At 32.1% G+C, this 21,952-nt stretch overlaps 2 protein-coding genes and 1 long non-coding RNA gene across 6 annotated transcripts in view; 2 read left to right on the top strand and 1 right to left on the bottom strand.

Moving 5' to 3' along the window:
* The window catches only part of LOC108757281 (neuronal calcium sensor 2), a 71,657-nt gene extending 56,195 nt beyond the window's left edge, over nt 1-15,462 (top strand). For both annotated transcript variants that reach the window (XM_018501751.1, XM_018501750.1), the window contains exons 4-5: nt 8,474-8,602; nt 14,483-15,462. In XM_018501751.1, the coding sequence (XP_018357253.1) occupies nt 8,474-8,602; nt 14,483-14,659 (306 nt within the window). In that variant the 3' untranslated portion in view covers nt 14,660-15,462. The remainder of the gene's footprint in view (nt 1-8,473; nt 8,603-14,482) is intronic.
* The window catches only part of LOC108757279 (neurocalcin homolog), a 194,457-nt gene that overhangs the window by 156,941 nt on the left and 15,564 nt on the right, over nt 1-21,952 (top strand). The window lies entirely within an intron of this gene.
* On the bottom strand, nt 6,104-8,547 carry LOC108757282. 2 transcript variants are annotated; one of them, XR_001939898.1, is made up of 3 exons: nt 8,206-8,547; nt 6,864-7,052; nt 6,104-6,238 (listed from the first exon to the last, which is right to left on the bottom strand). It is a non-coding gene; the product is annotated as an uncharacterized LOC108757282 (long non-coding RNA). The 2 variants fall into 2 exon arrangements; XR_001939899.1 differs by having other exon boundaries at nt 6,104-6,234.

Raw genomic sequence — 21,952 nt, 5'->3', positions numbered from 1 at the left:
TTTTTTTTAAATATTCCTACGACTTTTGATTACTGAGTTATCGCGGATTAAATAAAAGAATTATTTTGACTTTAATTGCTCATAACTCCATTAAAAATTGTCGTATCGTATAATTTAAAAAAGAGATTTTTAAAGCTGAAACTTTACTCTATTAAGATATATTTATATTGTTGGTAAGAAAGTAATTGCGGTTTTTACTGATAGATGTCTTTTAAAAAAACGCGATGACTTTTTACTTAACCTAATATGTTGCATAAAATTCCATTTCCTGTCTTTATATCACGTTGCGTTGTAGCAACTAATCGTCTGCTCAGCGAATGCGTTTTTTCTTACAGAATTATTGTGGAGCAAGCTAACTTCAAGTTGTTTTTTATGCAAACTTTCATGTTAATGTATAAATTACTCATTCGCTTAAATCAAGGCCCTTATTTATAAATATTGTGTTATATATACTTATAATAAAATATTTATATCTTATTTTATCGGAAAGTTTTACATAACATAAGATTCTATGTAACATTTAACGATATAATGTACTTATACACGTTTAATAATATTTCATTTTAATAATAAAAATTTTATGAAAAATTATTGTTTTACATCTCAATATATTGAATATATTATGAGATTTAGTTTTTAATTTAAAGTTCTGCAAAAATAAAATCCTTTTGTAATTAATCAAAATACGAAGTTACCTATTTACAAACTAATTGTAAGTGAAATATGGGATTTCTTATCAATTCTTAAAGTGTGATTTATTAAAACTAACTGAAATGTAAAGTTGGGTATTACTTGAAACTAATTAAAATACTAAGTTTATTATCTATTTACATTTGTAAAGCTTAACTTGCGAAAATTATCAAGGTATTAAATTGCCATAGCTCGCTTCTGTTATAAACTTTTTGAATGAAAAACAGACATCTGCTTCCAATTCCTTCATTAAAATTTTATTCGAATGCAAATAGTAGAAAAGAGAAAGAGAGACTATATATTTGACGTAAATTATTCAAAATGAGAATACGCAGAATGACTGTAATTTTACAAATTATATTTTATTACGTACGAAAGTACAATGATTAGAATTGCTTTCTTTTTATATAAAACATTGCAGAAATAACAACAAACTATACACAATAAATTATTGTTCATTGTTTTAGAAGTAATATTGAACATGCTAAAACAAACTAATCTATATTCCAAATCACGAATATACTAACTTTGTCCAAGCAGTCCATCGATGCGGACGTTTAATACCCGGCCAGTTGTAAGATGCAATCTGCCTCGCGCCTGTATCTCGTGGTCATGCAACACTTAAGAAATTTCGCGTTGAGATGACAAAGTTTCGCCGGAGTTTCATCGATATGTAAGCTCTATTGTAACTTCATCGCGAGCCGAAGTTCTGTTTATGTGCAGCATATACACGTAAACTCTAAACGATTATTATTCCGATATTAAGTAAACCTGCAATAAGACGTGATTTCTCGCGCAATTGCAATGTGTCGCTTCAAATAATATCGCAACATTTGAATAGTATCGTTAAAAGTATAAACATTTGCAGCCCTCAGCGTAAGCTGAAAATATGTGAGCTTTATCGATGGCCGAGACACTTGAGCCAAACAGTAGTCTCTATTCGATTCTTATTATCCCATCGAGATGAATAGCCGTCTATATATAATATAAAAATCCGCTCTTTCTTTTGCGGATTCACTTTCTCCTTCTCCCATCATGTTCCTTATGGATATAATAACATCAGGTTTTTTGCTTATTTTTCTTTGAGGAAAATCCAACAAAGTCGTCGACTGAATTTGACTCTTACGACATCGTCTAAATGAGAAGAGCTTCTCTTTATAGTACAACGTCTTCTAGAATGTCGTCGATAATAATAGCAGTTATAACAAGATGAAATTCATGGAAAGAATGTATGTATCTTTTTCAGCGAGAAATTTGATAGCGTTGTTCGATGTTATGAAGTTAATCGTGATGAATTGAAACTGAAAATTAGTTTCTTATATATTATATTTATCTTCTTACTTGTTAATTGTAAGTATTTTTATTAAATGCGAGAGAGAGAGAGAGAGAGAGAGAGAGAGAGAGAGAGAGAGAGAGAGAGTGAGTTGGTCTTTCCTTTTGTCTCTTTAAAAAGCAACTTGAAGAATATCTACAATTGCTATTCTTATCTCTTTATATATTTTATATATATTTATATTTATATATTTTTATATATTTTTTAACTTCCCCAAATAAATTTTTACGTAATATTTTCACATAAATTTTAAGTTTATTTCATTTTTACGCTTCATGATGCAGCAATTATTTAAAAATTTATCATTTTTAAATTAATTCTATAATCGATATTACGAAGAGCTAATAATAACAAATTTGGAATGAACAAACGAATATGCGATCTTGTTTAAATAATATAAGCCTACAAGATTGTCCTTATAATTTTCTTAAAAGTGCGTACGACTTAAAATTCTTGCATAAATCTCAAATATATCTGTATATACAAATATATATTAATATATTTTATGTTTTTGAAATAATCGAAAATATTTTGTATATTGCTCGACGACAAACTTTCTCTAATTAAACTTCAACAACTTTCGCAGGGAGGGAGTAATGAACTAATTCAAGCAGTTCGCACATTGAAAAGCCATTAGAGATTTAGCTAGAACTTCCGGCAATTTAAACTTATTTTTCGAACAATTCCGACGGAACGGTGATAAATGACGGACGGGTCAGCTATTTCAGCATTCTTGCAACTTTTCTTATTTAGAAGAACTCAGATTCCGTTCACATTTATCGTCTTTCCTTTAGACTGAAATCTCAGGAATCGAAAACAGCTCATTCTGCATAAACAGTGCTTTGCACTCGCTCAGTGTATCCTAATATATTACGAGTGACATGACAAATATTCTTCAATGTCAGCACGTTGATACATATATTCCTCTGCTTCTTTGTGAGGGGATTTATATGGTATCTTCTGTATACTTCTGTCGGAAGTTACTCGAACGGTATTAAATGCATGCACAATGTTTTACGTATAACACATCTAAAAAAGATATTTTTTAATTTTAAATATCGCTTAGCTTTTTGTATTAAAGTATAATCTTTTTAAAAAAAAGATTAAATCAATTCATGAATATGATAAAAGATATATAAAAGAAAATATTGTAACAAAATTATTCAATATGCAAAATTTAAGTTTTATTTATTTATTATTATTTTAACATTAAATTAATATATTATAAATTAATGTTTTATTTGAATAAAAAATTTTAATTTATTTTACACATTATCTTACTTATGAAAAATGTGTTATATATTTTGACAAGTTTGTCGTTTCTTTTGAAACTATTGAAACATTCGACATCAAACAAATTAAAAGCAAAGAAAGCAATCCTACACATTTTATGTATGTACAAATATGTAATATAGTTTAAAAATAGAACGTAAAAGTTATTTTTTTTAATAGAACGTAAAAGTTATTTTTTTTAATAACTAAGCCAAATATCGCTCTTTTGTTGAGGAACTAATATAGCTTCTCTACTATTTTAGAATTTGCGAAGATTTTGAGGAAAATAAGCTTTAGTTACACTTTCTCCTCAACAGAAACTTTTCGCGCGACGTACCATGTAATTGCATTGTTGGCCCCCGGACACACCATTTAGGACTGCAAGTTAACTCGATAGATTTCTCTCCAAAGCTTATTTTGAAAGGACGTTTTGAGAGAGTGATTCCTAATTTTATTTTGTATATGTGTATATATATATACAATTTACTTCCGTTTATCACTTGATAATATTTTACATTTATTTCATTCTCTAGTAGATAAATTATATTAGTTCATTAATTTCTTAGGTTGATATTAATTGTTTAATATCAGAATATAGAGGAAGAATCAACTTATTTCAATCAGTTTACTGTAGCAACTGTAGCTACCGACAATAAATTATACAATTTTTATATTATGGAATTGATATACATTGTTCAATAAACTATTTGTAATTACAAAATAGTTTTTTTCAATTATGTACATTAATTCTATATATTATTCTCTCATTGTCAGTTTCAAAAGTGTAACAATTAGAAAAATGTAATTTTTGAATTATGATAAATAAAATAATTACAAAACGTACTCGGTAAAAAATTTAGGACAAATATTTACGAGTTTAAGTTTCGCGTTATACGTTTGCGATAGCTTTAAACAATTTTTATTTACCTATGTTACGATCATGATTTTATTTATAAAACTAAAGTCATTAGAAATATTTTAAAGATTTCTTAATAGAACTTCGAGTTTTACATACTGAATACAGTTATATAAAATAAAATGTTTAGGGTGTTCACTTACGTAGTGAACGTTGTGATAAAGTAAAAGGTCATACATCATGTTACCCGTGTGCAAGAAAAAAGTGTATGTTTTACAAAAAGCTTTCCTGTACTTTTATGTCCGTCTTTGAATCACGAATAGGTTTGACCTTTTTCTTTTTCTTAAAAAGTCCTCGATCGCAATCCTGAGACTGCATTTCCATTAGTGTTGGACACTAAGATCCATTTTGAAAATCTACTTCGGAACATTCGTGTTTGAAGGTTCATTTTTCAATGTTCGAAGTTGTTTAGTTCGTTTTGAAACGTACGTCCTTCCCGTATTTTGTACTGCATTCACTCGTTGTTTTTACTTTGCACGACGAAACATTACTTTAAACTTTTAACAGCTAAGTGTTGAAAGCATAAAGTTTGTAAACTACGGAAATAATAGTATACATGGATCGTAACTTATATAATTTAAGGATACTACTTTCATACTACTAAGTATGAAAACTAAATGGCAGTCTTATCTCTCTATAAACGAGAATAGGTTTCATACTTTTTATTTGATGTATCTTTAACATTATGTTTTATATAATTCTTGTAAAATGATGAATTCTTTGTATACTTACAATACATATATCTATAATTTGAGTACGAAAATTGTAGATTAAAAGATAGAAATTATTCAAAGAGCAAATCAATGTTAACGGATCTCTCAGCATATGTAACTCAATTATATAATATAAATATATACAATATATAGATATATGATATATATATATATATATCACACATATATATATGCATCACACATATGCATTTAAATTTACTATTTACATTTCGTATTATAATTTTAATGGCATACAAAGCATGGATGATTCGCAAAAAGATTTTAGTGTAATACACGATTTTTGTGATTAAAAACATAACGTAAAAATTAAAATAAGTCTGCGGGAAAACCGTGTATGTTTTTTCTTAAAACACATTCTGTATAGCTTTGGCAATTATATCGGCTTCGAGATTAGATATTTGTTCTTAAGACGTAAATATGCAGTCAAAGGAAGACTCACAGTCAAAGAAACATTTTATCTCAATTAAAGAATGCGTTTGTGCTTCAGATTGTTTCAAGTAACAAACAAGAAATATATATCTTGGATTTTCTGAACTTTGAAGAAATTGCGTTCCGAAGGATTGATAAATAACTGAAAACACAAAAGGAAATCTTTTAGTGTCTGTGTTGTGTGTGTGTGTGTGTTGTGTGTGTGTGTGTGTGTGTGTGTCTTAATATTAAACATCTAAATATAACTCTGTCTAAAATTATAAATTTTATAAAAGATTTTATTGAAATGAGATGTAGACTATTTATATGTATAAATATATACATATTTTTTTTATTTTTTATTTTACAAGAAATTATTTATATATAGTTAATTCAAAATTACAATTAAAAATATATAAATGAAATTATTAAATGACTGTAGAGAGATATTAAAATAAGCAAAATATTTAGAATTTCTCTTCTTTTTTAATGAACATATTTTCTACACATCAAAAGTCGATTGTTATAATGATAGTACTAACTTTATATATTTTAATATTTTGTAATGTGTGATTTAATAGGAATTATCTTAACGTTAATAACGTCCAAAACTTCTCTGTTAAAACGTTTTCGATCGCCATTATTCATTTTTTAAATAAATATGAAGAAAGTTTACATATCAAAGATTGTAAACTTGTTACGAGCTTTAGACGATGATAAATTTGATACATAAACTATAGTGGAGTGTAACATACAAATCAAATTAATGCCAAAAATTGTGAGAACCCACGTTCTTTCCTGTGCCTTCACTTTCTTAGCTTAACGTAAACGATGTGGGGATTTTCAAAGTACTGTAACTTTTTCCATATCCACGTCACGCTCTGCCTGAAGCCGTATAACTGACTCTGAATAATAAATGTGAAATCTATTGTTATATTAATTTTAAAATAATCTGAATATCAAGTTGTTTAGATAAGTTATTACAATTTACAGGAAGTAATTTATGAGATAAAGTAATCATAAATAATTTATGAGCAAGAATTGATCTTGATGATACGTTATTTAATTTAAATGTTATATAATAATATTAGACTTAATCTATGTTCAGGAATATCAGGAATATATTATGAATAAGCTAATCCTTGTTTCATTTTATTGCATTATAAGTGAAAAATAATTTTTTTACTTAGTAATAAAATCTCATTTTATAATTGTCAGTAATGAAAACATTCATAAATATGTAGGATATATATTAGTATAAGTTTTTTTTAAGATTTTGAATTACTAAAAAAGTTTAAAGTTTTTAGTAAAGTAATAATTGCTTTTTAAAGTTTAAATTCTAGAATCTTTTTTACATATTACATGTATAAATTTTTCAATACACTTACCAAATCCGACACAAATTAATTTTATCGAGACGGTTGATTGCATAATTGCTTTATGCATTCGAAATAATGTTTTAATATCCACTCTAGGAATACAATCGCGAGTGTTGTTGAGAAAACTTTACCTCGGGAAAACCACTTCGCTCCAATCTCATATATTCGCCTCGCGTCCATTCTCACGAGCGTGGTGTCTGTAAGGCCACAGTTAATGGCATCACAAAGATGTTTTCTTTCCCTGGTATCGGTCGTCGTTTCTCCGGTAATGTCAGGGCTTTTCCACGGGTTCTTTCGCGAGCTTCGCGGGTAAGCTGCATCTGAAATAAGTGTGAGCCTAAAGCTAGTCTTAGAAGGGAAATGGTCTTCTCCTTTTTCTCCCTCTCTTTCTCTTTTTCTTTTTCTCTGAGGTCAATACGAGAAGTGACACTTCAGAGGTCAGGAAGAGCAAAGAGCCGGCTCGCCCTCCGTCCACCCTCTCTTCGTCCTATAAAGCCCTCGTCTCGTTTGTCTACCTCGGGCGGCAGGTGACCCAGTTCTGCCTGGAACGTACTGGCTCTCTAACGACTCGGTAGTACTCGAAAGGTATCGGCCTGGGGCGAGAATACCCGCGTGGATTCCATGGACAAATTCATCCGACACGATCACAGCCGCCATTGTAACATCGTATCACGATCCAGAGCTTTACGCTTACGCGATTTTGGCCCGGTAACACGTGACAAAGACATGATGCTTATAAAAGGAGTCATAACTTCAAGACGGTATATTCGCAACGCGAGATGATTTGATAACAAATTTCTGGAATATTAAGAGTATTATTGGCGAGAAGATATACAAGACGTTTAATATTTACTATTCAAAATTTCCAAAAAAATCTTTCATAAAAAAGAATTTCGCAGTTATGAAATTAGATTATTGTATAGAATTTCATTATGTAATAATTTAAAAAATATAAGATAAAAAATTAGAATAAAGAAAAATTAAAAATTAAACATCTAAGTCACTCCGGCTTTTTTTTTAAAAGTTCAGAAAGTTCTTATAGGGAATATCGGAATTACTTAAAGAACTTTTTAATTTTTGTTCAATATTTAAATATTGTATTTTTTTGAGATTTTGTCTTTTTTTTATTTCTCGAAAATATAACAAGAAAATAGATTTCTCGAAAAAGAATTAAAGTTTTATGCAATGCAAAATATGTATTTTATGATAGATTATCTATAATTTTAGTACTTTTTAAAATTTAATTTAAGAATTACTTCTAAGCAATTCTTCTATAATTTTTCTACAATTATATTGGTGGAAAGAAAAAAAATTCAGAAAGCAGAATAATTTATTTTTAGAGAGGAATAATGTCTTCTTATTTTAATTTCTGAAGATTTGAAAATATCTGAAGAATTAAAAAATTATACATTTTAATATTTGAGTAAACTTTTTAAAATCAATGTTTAGATCTTAACATTTTAATCGTTCAACCTTTGATGTTAAGACGAGCTTAGCTGATTTCTTCTCGAATCGTTGTATTTCAAGTGGATAAATATTTTCCATAGCTTTGGCAAAGCTGCTTGAATTATGGCATCTTGAAGTCGGTTCTCCCTTCAATGCGTATCATAGCTACATTTTGGGAAATAGATTTTCGTTTCACACAAAAGGGAGATTCTTTTGTAGCGAAGAAATAAAAGTTTTGATATCGCGCAGCTGTGACAACGTTACTGATACAGGATACCATCGGCTTTTGTTGCAGGAATTCCTATTGGCGATTGACGTAACGTCCAGCGGCACGCCGGAAGAAAAACTGAAATGGGCGTTCCGCATGTACGACGTTGACGGCAACGGCGTTATCGATATGCAGGAAATGACGAAGATCGTCCAGGTACCGTAACTCATGAAAAATGCATGCGCTTCGATTTATCTCCACTTAGTTGCACTCGACCGCAACTCTTCCGACAGAATACAGAATTTTTTATCACTTGACGTCAGTACTATCGGCATAGTTAATCAAGAGAGAGAAAAAGAGATTCTGATATATTCAGCACAATATATTTACATTTAAAAAATGCACGACTTTTTTCTTCTCCGTATCGCAAGTTCATAATTTCATGTTTAATTGCATGTGGCACATGTAACGTCGTTACACTTCTCTCACGATGAGAGACTTAATAATGCATACATAATAAGAATACAGTACGAATTGATATCATTTTATCGATACACACTAAATCCTATTTTTTTCTTCATATTCAACGCGATATTCAAGATCGTTCGTAACGAGATGCAAGTATAAACAATTTTCCATTGTGACGAATATAAATAAATATTAGTCAACGTCAACACTGATTTGCATAATTAACACGTGATTGCATGATAATAAATCAATACTGTTTTCCCGCATTTGTCTATTATACCTTGGCGCTTGTTTTTTTTTTTTTTTTTTTTTTACGGCGTATTGAGCGGCGTGTGCAGCGAATATCGACGCGCTAATATTTCATGAACCCTCTTCGCGAGAGAACGGATGTCGATGTAACCACGTAGCTATGCCACTTGACGGCCATATCTTTCTCGGAACACCAGAAGCGAGGCTTCGTTAAATACAGCTGTCGCGTCTCATTTTTAAATAAGTAATTAAAGTTTCTGTGCCGCTCGGTGTAGCGGGCACTAACCGAGACGAATGGAAACTTTGTAACGTGCGACCTATTGCATAATAAATTTCCGCGAAATTACTAGGTCACACTCTCCATGCGTGAAGCAAAAGCACGCTTTAATTTTTAAATGGCAGCATGGTCTTTATTGAATTTTCATTTATTTGCACGAATGTATTGCGATAATTCTGCAACATATTTTGCAATAATAATTGTAAGCACGTATAAAATTACAGGTCAAATGTTGCCTTTAAATTTAATATTATGAGAGTCACAATTTTGTCTTACGCGTCTTTATATGAGAAAAATATGCCATTTTTTACAGTAAAAATTTTAATCGAATATAACATTGTGGCATAAAACAAAAGGAGTGGGATTGCCAAAAGTCTAGAGGTGTTCTACAAACGCAAAAGGAACTAATAATATTTAAACTTCCCAGGGATATATTTTAGGAGAAACTTAGGATTATTGCGCGGAATAAAACCCGAAAATTAGGACACGAAGATAGAATCACGCTTGAGAAGCTAATTATCACATTATATTCAGGTATAAATCCGAGTGAATAGAGAAACGCGTTTGTATACTAACAGAGTGTAGAAAATCATATAAAAACGCAGCGACAATGTTATGCTTTATAAAAGTATTATTATATTATAAATGTAACGCAGCTTTTTATTATTTTGTTTTTTTATTCAAATCTATTCTTATACGAAAAAAAAATATTTATACGTTAAAATGCCTCTCATTCTGCGATAATATAATTATAATTAATTATATTATGCGGAATGAAATAGAATATTTAGCAAAAATTGGATGATTGAAATATAATAATACCGATCTTTCGTCAATAAATAAAAATAAGATGTGTTTGATTATTGGAATAATTATTGAAATAATTGATGCTTTGTACTTTATGTCGATGTATTATCCATTTAATTACTTAGCGAATTTCTATAATATAATGAAATTTAATTAATATTAAAATGATATAAATATTAATATTACACAAATATTAAATATTAATATTTAATATTAAAATATTTTAACATATTTAAAAATTTTTAAGATTTTATGTCACATCGGTCCCTTGAAAATTATGGAAATGAAATACTCAGGTATTTTTAATTTTTTACAAAATTGTACACATCATACATAAAAATCTGTTTATTCCTAACAAAAAACTGATTACTTGGTATTATAAAAATGATCATTTCTCTAAATCTAAGTGGAGAAAATCATTTTAAAAAAGATTAAAGTAAATTGTAATTATCGGTAAAAAGTTTTGCCGGAAAAAGTTTTATTCTTTACACTTTGTGATACGTTATCGCTTTCATTAAAAAGCTCATCGAGCCGTCTGGTCGCGTCCGTTAGGATATTCATCTCTACACTATTAGAAGTTCGGAACTACCGCGACTTCCACGGAAATTCCGGCAACCAGGGCTTTCCGCCCTCGATGAAAATTAACAATGGAATGTTTGGTGAAACTCTGTGCATCCTTGTTTAGCATTTAACCTGTGAACATCTACAACCACTGTAACTCATTTGACCGTACATTTCATTCTCGACACTCCGAGTATCCTAACAGTGGTTGTTGCAAATATCTCCACAAGCAAACGTTTCATTGTTTCAAAAATATTTGTATATACAGTGACCACCATTTTTCTCGTGGTGGTAGTTTTTAGAAGCTGATGCTAGACAATTATTATTTAAACAGTTATTACAAAATGATGTATTATTACTTATTGTTCGAACATATTACGAAAATAACCAATTGTGGCTATAATGGAAGGAAATGGTGCGTAATTATTTTCCGGTATAATGCACTTTTAAACAGACAATTCAAAATTTAATAGCAAAATTCAAATAAAGTAGCTGTGTCATATTAAGTGATGAATATGATTTTCTTTCAAAAACTACCATTACAAAGTAGTAATCAATTAATGAGTTCTTGAGTCAATTAAATTTTATAAGCATGAAGATATAAGCATGAAGATACAAATCTTTGATCAAAATTCGATGTAATATAGTTGTTGAGAAACTCAATTATTGTGCATGATGTTTGATAATGACGGTGACGTCTACAACCATTTTTCATGCATCCACTTGAACGTCATTTTCATTTGAACGTCGTTCATGATGACATATAATGGATTTGTTATCACACGTAACAGTTACTTTTGAGAATTTTATTATTAAATTTTGAATTGTCTACTAAATCTACTTAATAGATGGGTTATATCAATCGAAAAATGTATATGCAATTTTCTTTCAATATTCTTCTCTAAATTCGAATCAGTTAAATCTGGTCATTATTATGATGACAAATGAAATTCAACAGAAAAAAAAATTTGAGTGTATTATATAATCAAAATACCGATATTTACACATTAATTCCAATATCATATATACATTGAATTTATACATTAAGATAAAATTAGATAGGTTAGAGATTCCATATTTCAATGATTTAATTAACTGATTACCAATAGTTCCGTATACAATCGCTGAATATAGAAAAATATAATTTTTTATGTGAAAGCAACACAGCAGCAGCTTGTAGTAATTACTATAATTATTGTATATTGATATTATAATTTACATAGTAGATATTGTAAATTTATGTACAACGTAATTCACATTTGAATGTTTTTTTTTTTATAAGATGATTCTGCATATATAGTTTGAAGATTAATTAATTTTTTTCGATAAGTATGTATTATGTAGACAAAACTAAGAAGATTAATTTTATTTAAATAATTCTGTTTTTTATCGATGAGTCTACCAATTTGCGATAAAATTAATCTGTTTTATTTTCACGTCTAACTGTTGGGTGAGAAAATAATAAATTTCGCGCATTTATCTCTGTCCAAGCGATTTACAGTGGACTAATCGGAAAAAGTACGAAAAGAGATTCTAAATAAAGAATCACTGGTGCGCTTTAGTGGCTCTCAAAAAAAGTATCTGTGCGATAAATTATATTTTTGGAGCAACATGATTTATCATTTAGTCGAGATTTGCTCATCTATAAACACCGCGTGCATAAGAAAAATAATAATACGTTTTCAACTTATCAATTTTCCGGTGAACTGCAAATGCATTATGTATTTCACGATAATAAAATTGCAAAATAAAATGAGTAAAAGGAGTTTTTTTATTTTTTTGCGCTGCTAAAGATAATTTTACAGCCAATAAGTACTTTTATAATATTCGTATAAGCTTATTTGGTAATTTTTTATAAGATGATTATGACTTAAAATATAATATTTATAAAACTGATTTTATATAAAGTTAATTATACAAAGTAAATAAATTAAAAGTTATATACGTACAAAATTGTTATACAGTACACTTCTATGTTTCGCTAGAGACACGTAATTTTTAAATTTTAAACCTTTATTCGAATATAAATCTTTATATAAATTTTTATTGAAAAGTATATTTATAAAATAATAAATAGATGCATGGAATGTATTTTATAGTTTATGTACGTAGAACGAAAGCTCATCGGTGGTCGCCATTGAATGCTCATTAATCAGGTACTGTTTTTGTATGCCTCGGTAACCTTCCATCTTGATGGATTTAGGACGGACTCTTGTTGTTGAAAAAACGTGACTCCAAGGTTGTGTTCGTGGTTTTCATGATTTACGACTTTGTTGCGTTTGTAATGCATGATACGTAAATCTACACTTCTGCTCTATCTATCTTCTTAGGAAAAATAGTATTTTTGAAAGAACGTGCACATATAAACGTATTAAATTAAAAAAATATTTCTATATTTCTTTTTATGCGTTGGAAATACTTAATATCCGTTGAAATATATTCATCTTATTGAGTATTCTGATGAGGAATATGATATATTATATACGTTATTGCATTGTGACATAATTAAAATCGATATAGAGTCTCTGTTTAATGAAAGTTACAACGTATACGCACGTGTATTAATCTTGCTACATTAATTCACATTTTTTTTGTGAACTGGGGAAATGTACTAATATCTTTAATTTATAAAAAGACGCTATAATAAAGGTTTGTGAATAGTTCGAATTCGAATCGAATCGAATTGAATTATAGTAGACTCGAGAAATCGAATAATTTTCAATTATTAAATCGATGGTTAAATTTTGAATCAATTGTCTATTTTATTTTCTTCATTTATGCATATCTCTTTCTTACGTATATTATCTGTACGACCAGTCTTTATATCGGAACGTATCAATTCTTGCTCTCTCTAGATGCACGTGTAGTTATTTATATATCATTGTGTATCATCGATTATCATTGAATTCTGTTGGCTGCGTTGAAAAGACAAAGCCGCTTATGATTCTTTATTACGATTGATTTATACATTTAGATCCAATAAAGAATTAAAAGCAAAAACTAATTATATTAAAGAATAAGCCGTTAAGCTGAACGGCTTTGACTTCTGAATACAGCTTGTTACAGTAATGCCAGAAATAAAATTTATTTTTTATTAGAAGACGTGTTTTTAATACACTTTTGTCATATTGGTTATTTTTTGGTATTACTTGTAAATTAAAAATGATTTATTTTTTCGTTTATTTAAACAAATTTGTAACGTTATTGAAAACACTTTTTTATTTTTAAATTAGCTTTTAATGTAAATCCGGAAAAAATTGATTTAAATTTGCTTCACTTTTTTTGAATAAAAAAGATTCGACGTAAAGTTCGATTCGATGTAAAAATTTTAAATTCAATTCGATTTGTTTTCGAACATATCAAAGAATTCGTTTCGATTCGATTCAACCTCACAAATGCTTGATTGCACATCTCTATTATATATAAATCTACTTTATTAACTTAAACTTAAACTTTGAGATCTCTTACGAATCGTTACGAATATAAATTAGAAATGTATCAATGCTTTGGAACGAGAATAATTGATATCATTTTATGAATCAAAAATAGAGAACATTTCCTCTTTCATCGGAAAACGATGTCGTTTTCAGTGCTCCAAGGTATTGATGCAAAACTATCCTTTGTATCGGATATGCCAAATAGACTGGTTTTCCAAACGTGTGACGGGTGATGCATTGATTCTACGTGAGCGTGAATACAACGTGAAGAAACAAAGTGTTATGTTCTGTTTTCAGGCGATATACGACATGCTCGGCGCATGTTCGAGCAATAGGCCGGCAGACAGCGCAGAGGAAAGAGCGAAGAATATATTCGCGAAGATGGACGAGAACAACGATGGGCAGTTAACGCAGGAAGAATTTCTGAAGGGTTGCCTCCAGGACGAGGAGCTGTCGAAGATGCTCGCTCCTTAATCCCGACGTCGCCGCACTTCCGCACGAGTCGTCGACGCGCGATCGTAAAGGACACCACGCCCCACACCGACTCCCTCATAGAACTCGACGGAAACGTCAAAACGCCGGCAACAATAAACCCACCACCAAAACGGACACTCGCGAACACACACGCATCATTTACACGCGACACGTATCAACGACAATTTCCTATTAACTATGACATACGCTATTATTGTGACGGTTCGATAACCAGGCAGTCGCTCGTGCCCGACGAGGAGGGCACGAGCCATGATAACTCGATCGAGGATGATAGATAAACGAGGAGGAATAGCGATTCAAATCGAATTACTGTCGATCCCCGTGGGAACAAGACTTGAAAGAGGAAAAATTTCGCGAGAGATAATAGCACACCGCTCGCCCAGATATTCGCATAGTTGACTGCAGGACAGCAACAACGGTGATGTGTAAATGATCCTAGGTCCTGTCTCGTAAATATGAGAAACAAAGAGTGTGACATCATCGTTGACGACGGCGAGGGATCTAATTAGCTTGTGGAAATCCTCATCTGTTTCGCGAATTCGCCATGTCGACAATTGCACAGTGGATTCCGCCTCGCCGAATTCGTCATCCGGATTCAGGAATGTCCTTGAAGTGCGGTGTTAGAATTAACTCGAATGAGCTTTACGTTCTCATCGAGGAAGGTGACAATGTCGGTCGTTGAGGACCGCGAAGTGGCTCTCGAAATCCGCGTTCGCACCGAGGATTCAGCTTAACTGGTCCCGGACAAACGATTCGCTATCTCTTTCCGGATTATGGTCCCGTCTAGTAACTGAGACGAAGACCAGAAACCTCATGATCCTCTGATGCGCTTTAGGGGTTGTAAAGATTTTGCACATAGCTTCGTACAATTTTGCTTGTCGCAAACACAACTCTAATTTCATTCTGGATTTCGTAATAATTTCCAGGAGTTTCATGATGAGGCTTGCTAAACTGCTATTTTTTCTTTTTACGACAAATTTTGCTCCGTTATAATATAATTGATAAAATTATTCAAGCTCGTCATAAATTTTTTACAAACCGCTTGATTATTACAAATACTTGATCTAAAGTATCTACAAAAGCACATTTTTGTATACATAAAAATTACAAATAAATCTTAAATATAAATAGGTCTTAAATTATATAATTTTGAAATCGTAATTACGATTAATTTGATCTGATTTGAGTCTGTTAATTTTTTAAAATTTAAATCTTTGCACGAAGATCGCTTTTTCTAATTCCCTGTAAGTACGTTAGAACAGCTCAAAGCCGACTGTGATTTCAATCTCGTGTAAACTACTTGTTTATCACTGTTAGTCTCCACTTCACTCCATTACTCATTCTGTAAGACTCGCTTGATTAGATTACGCCGTGAGAGCTACAAGGTTGACTAGTAATCCTAATAGTATACAGAAATTCTAAATAAGATAGGAAATTTATGTTGCATCAGAGGATTACAATCGGGATTACAATTGATCGAAGTCGGCGCAATTGGCCTGAAATTGTGATGTACCGTAAACGCGAATGGAATTTCAGTGGAATTTCGCCGAGGGTGAAAGCAAAGATACTCATACGAGCGAGTCTCGTATATAATTAACAATTGCGAGAGACTTACGTGCGCGTAAGACGCACGAGAGACGCATGCCACGAGCGATCGCGATATGCGTCCTTTTCTTTTCTTGGATCTGCATCGATCGATCGATGCAGGTCGTATCCAAGATCGGCGTTGCGAGAGGGCGATGCCGGCCACCGTCCGTGATATGACGACGGTGTTACGCGCCCGCGTGAGGTGCTAACACAACGAATTGCGAATTACGAGGTAATGTCGATTAGATAGGGGGAATAATATCGCTTAGGGGTGACACAACGTTAATTTTATACTGGCACACCGCGGGAAAGCATTGCATCGTCGACCAGCACGCGCGTCATCCCTCCGCTGAGAAATCGATACGTACCTCGCATACGATGTTATTACAGCGTGCAGCGGATGCGGAGAGTAGCACCTGCAATACGGCTCGTATGTACATATTATCGTGTTCGCCAGAAATCCAGCGGATGTCCGTCGCGCTCGTGGATTAAGGGAACGGTGGAGAGAAGCAGAGTGCGGGAGGCGATAAAAGCGGATATTAATTTCCGGATAGTCGAAATTTCTGCTCGAAACTCCGCGAGTCGCTTCACAAAATCTATGTACTCGTGCTTTCTTTTTTTATTATTTTCTCGCTATTTCCTTGGATATAGGTGTAACTAAATCTTCAACATGTATCTTGACTGCCGCGAGAAATTCATATATAGGAGTTCCAATGATAATGATCATTGATATATGATTGTTACGAAAATAACAGTCTAGATATTTGAACGTCAGTCAGGTTTAATCTGAATCCTAATTTATTTGCACTCTTCGGAATAGGAATAAGAGAAGGATAAAAAGTAAATTAATCTATAGCTGAAGAGTTAACTGATGAAATCGACCAAACAAACCTCTTCTAATTACGTCTGGTGCATTAATTTGCTTTTACGAGATTTGCGATGGTCTTTATTTCGATCGTTATTACGCGGGACGTCATCAGCCTTTTCTTTTTTGTCACGTTGCAATTGTACGGTGTAGAAAAAGAATGAACGATTAATTCCATTTACCATTCTAATCGATACGAAGGGAATCGACCTCGTAACTGCATAATGATCGTTTTAATCCGTTCGACAGCGTGCTCGTCGACGTTTCGACACCTTTCATTACGAAGGCTTCGTGTTTTCTCTTTTTTTCTTTTTTCTTTCTCTTCTCATATCCTGCACGTAGCATATATCGACGTGTACTCGCGAGGAACACAATGTGCACCGAGGTCAATGTACTTTGCTTGCATATATTTTAATTTAAGATTTATGGAAAAGCGTCACACACGTACTACGGATATGCAACATCAAGAACGTGACGTTCTTCACATGGCAAATAAGTTGAGAAACTTGTGGCACGTGCGAAAACGGATGAATTGGTCATTTCCTGTCGAGAATCCTGTGCCTTGCTCCGAGTTGGTAAGTCATCATCATATATTATTTTGACCCGAATATGAAAATTCTTAATGCTTTAAATACATTTCGAACATTATTTACGAGCGATCTCTTCCTATCGAAATCGATAAAACAGATTTTTAGTTGAAGCTAAAGTATTCTCTATTTTACGAATTCTCTATTTTGGTTCTTTCGTTCTTTAACGGTGTTCTAAAAAGCTTTCACGAATGCATTTAAGATGCCTTACCATAATGCACAGAATTATCGACGTACGTTGTATATATTTTGGCATGATCGGTTCCAAATGGCAGAAACGATCATTAAGCCCGCAGTACATCCATTATGTCTCGTTCTTGATTTATCCTTTCGTATATGCTGCTGTGAATACTGCACAGCACACTGATATTATATATACGTTACAGATTGCACCGTAATTGTTTGGTTATCCGTTTCCGATAATTCAGCAATATTTCTCGCGGTTTGCGCTGTAATTTGCAGCATTTGAGTTTTTATTTTTACTACAATAACTAATCCTTCCGCGCACAGAGACTCTAAAGAAATTAAAGATCTTTCAGCTTTTAATATCTCTTTATATAGACGAAATAAACTGAAAGAGTTATTTATATCTATCTTGAGTTAACGTGTACTCAATAATGAGTAATAAAAGTGTTCATATCTATGCTCGAAAGAAGGTATATGTTCAAAAGTTTGTCTTATTTTAAAGAGAAATTAATCTTGAGAATAAATTAGCGAAGTACCGATAAATTGAAGTAGATTGAAGTTCGTATCTAAAACGATACAGATCTTCGTGTTTAACTTAAATTAATCAGCCGTATTACCTGGGCCATTCCAAAATACACATGTTGTAACTTACAAGCTAGTATCGACCTCGACATACGTGTACCGCGGGTTTTAAAGAGAATCGATCAGACAACCGAGCATAATAATAGGCAAGCTTGTCAGTTTGAAGAAGGCCAACGATAATTTTTGCACAACACGGTTAACTTCAGATACTTTTTCTACGGTGTAGCATCGCGCGTGACACGAGAAATTCCCACGCAATATAACTTAGTTGCGCTTGGAACACATTGTGAACCGCGCGAATTACTGCTGGCTAGAATAAAAATGCGTTGCACTTATATTCGCAGGCTTTTCGCAAACGAGTCTCTTCTAATCGGTCGATTGAACGTATGCTACGCAAACGGATGAACGCAATAGGTAATGGCTCGAATGAAAATTAGCTTTTTTGGTCTCTACGTGAAAAGAAGTTGTAACTCTTAGACATTAATAAGTAGTAAGAAATTATAAAAAGATTTCGAGATAACACAGAAGTGTAAGCGATCTAGCAGCCGATGATAGGAAAAACGTACTTTGAAATCAAAACGTGCGTCGCGTATCTCGGTTCTTGTTATGGATTATAAATTATTACGTTGGAACAACTATAATTGTCCGGTAAATAATTCCTTTATTCTTCTAATAATTTTGTCGGAACGTTTTAAAGATCATAGTTTAATGTTTACTGTGTTTGAGCATATTAGAATTAATATTAGAGCTAATTATTTTTCAACGTAATAATTTATGACTTGCACATGAAGCTGACTCGGATTTGTTCATAAAATAGGTATTAATCCGATTTATTAATCCGATTAGCATCCGAGATATAATATTCTCTATGCAATTGTTAGGCCACTCTGTATATTTGTATATTATCGTAAGATGAATCAAATTGATTAATAATCACTGTGGAAATAATATCGAATTAATATAGTCGTGAATACCGATATATTGAATGTTGGATATAAAATAAAATAAGAGACTCGCGGCGCGAGTAAAAATATAAAACGTAATTGTACAAACAATTGTTTCCTGTCGATAAAGAATATTATTAAAATCAGTCGATGCGCGCGGATGGAAGAAAAAGAGAGAAGGAGAGAAAAAGCGGTTAAAGGAGCTTTTAATTAAAATTTCTATTCATCCTTCAATGTCATTCGCCTGCAGTTATTAAAACGAATAAAAGAAAAGAAGCCTGTAATCTCAGTCAACAACGTAGACGAGCGTCGTTAAAAATTTGCATCGCAACGCGTAGATTACGATTAGAAACGTGCTTGTGATTCGAATTAGATCCGTTTAATTGAGATGGATTCTACTGTAATTCTTGAATGAACGAAGTATATTTGAGAATCCTGTATATCTTACAGGTTTCATAAAGAATAACAAAAACTTCAGCAATCTACGTAGAATTATAATAAATGTTTTCAAGATAGCATTACAGATTCCATGTTCTATAGAGATTTGTTATAATTAATAAACGATCGATAGCTTTAATAGAGTGAAATCTCCTTGGCAAGTTTGGATACAAATATTATAATTATGATGTAGGAGAATTTTGTTTTACAAGAATTTGTTTTACAGAATTGGCAAAATATGCTCGTTAAAATTGTAGAGCTGAAAGGCATCTAAACTCTACTCTGCATTTTCCAAATACGGAATGTTCTTTCGTGCTCTCGATATTTTATAAACTAACATTTTCTATCGGTAAATTATTGTATCAGAATAATCATCTTTTAATTATTAAAAATTCTAAATCCCGAATGAAAAAACTCAAGTACTTTGGGAACTTATCAAGAATGTGACGTAAATGTTCGATGATTTAGAAATTCTTAAACTGTTATACACGTGTCATTGCAATATACTATTCGTTGTGTAGTTATTGAGTGGATAGTTTATAAATGCAGTTAATAAGAGAAAAATTTGAATAAGAGTATAATTGGTCAATGGCGTAAAAGTATCGTTCCGATTAGGAGCGTTGACAAAAATTATCAGTTAATACTACGATTAATGGAAGGTATCGATCTTAATTGGCGATCAAACTTGATGAATCGCCAATCGCGAATGGTGGTATTAAAATTAATTTATGGTACCAAAATTAATTACTCGTATTAAGATTAATCGATGAAACCAATCAATTAGGCTCGTACTTATATTAGTAGAAGATGGTATCAATTTTCATCAATAGTACTAATGTAGCACGAAAATTAATTGTTGGTGTCGAATTTGATACCAGAATTTGTCGGCTTTACAGTCTACTTTAACTTGCGGGAAACGGTGCGCTGAAGGAGAGGCCTCGCCTCCTTTTTGTATTAACGAAAAACAACGATAAGCGGACCATAATGTGTTATTGGCACGTCGTTCTAACGTAAAAAATCGCGTTGCGAAACAGAGACCGTTTCATGAAAGCACGAAAACCGCATCCTTTTTTTATAGCAAATTCGATTAGATACACTCAATGCGCACTGTGTACATTAAAGCCATTGTACACAAATTGAAAAAATGTGTGTTTAATATAAATATAAAAATGGAGTAAACTATGAAAACTTCAATACACTTTATTGTGCTGTTAAGTAAAATCTGTATTTTATAATTTGAAATATTTGCATTTTACTTTTACACAGAAAATCAGCGCACAATGGCTTCAATATGCACTAGTGTGTCCAATCGAATTCGCTGTTACTTTCATGCAGCGGGGGCTGATAGATAATATCTCGTGTACGATGGATAATTCACATTTCCGTACATCAAGCCTGAAACTGATCGCAATAATCGTCGTTAGGGAAGATACATCTATCGCTCGAATCGTGCACTCTAATGACATGATAGACTAGCATCTATACTAGTGATAGCATTTGACCAATTGTGTGTTTTTGTTAGATAGAACGATGCGCTTTTCGGTACGTGGTCGGATTCTCTCCTATCTTCTCTTTGCGCTCCAGGTCGTAATTCTTCTCGGAAATACCGCTGAAACATCGCATCTGCCGACTCGATCGATTTCGTGCGCGGTTTCCCTTCGTGCATGAATCATGTAGATACAAATTAGGAACGTATTGCTTTATAAAACGAGCGACAGAATGTTGCGAACTTTATCGCGTTGCGAGTGACTTCGCTGGAGATTTTGTAGACGAGATCGGTTAATCTAGTCGATTTTATGTGACAAAGAGTGTTTTCGCTCGTTATTTACACGTGGTACTAATGCGTGAAATTGCATCGAGGTCGTGATAATTTGTGGCAAATTGTTGTTTAAAAGAAAAATTGATCGACTCGCGGAATAGATCGTCGAAATAAGTAAAAACACGCGCTCATATATATATTTATATTAGATTAGGTACATATCATCGGCTCCTTCCATGACGCGTGAGACGCAGAAGGTTCTCTCGCTTCGCGATTTTACTCTCTATGTGCTTCAATCGCAACTATTGTACCACGATTAAGTCA

Source organism: Trachymyrmex septentrionalis, unplaced genomic scaffold (genome assembly GCF_001594115.1).
Source record: "Trachymyrmex septentrionalis isolate Tsep2-gDNA-1 unplaced genomic scaffold, Tsep1.0 scaffold136, whole genome shotgun sequence".
NCBI classification, from domain to species: domain Eukaryota; kingdom Metazoa; phylum Arthropoda; class Insecta; order Hymenoptera; family Formicidae; genus Trachymyrmex; species Trachymyrmex septentrionalis.
Note: the sequence above shows the minus strand (reverse complement) of the source record. Positions and strands in the feature narration are given on the sequence as shown.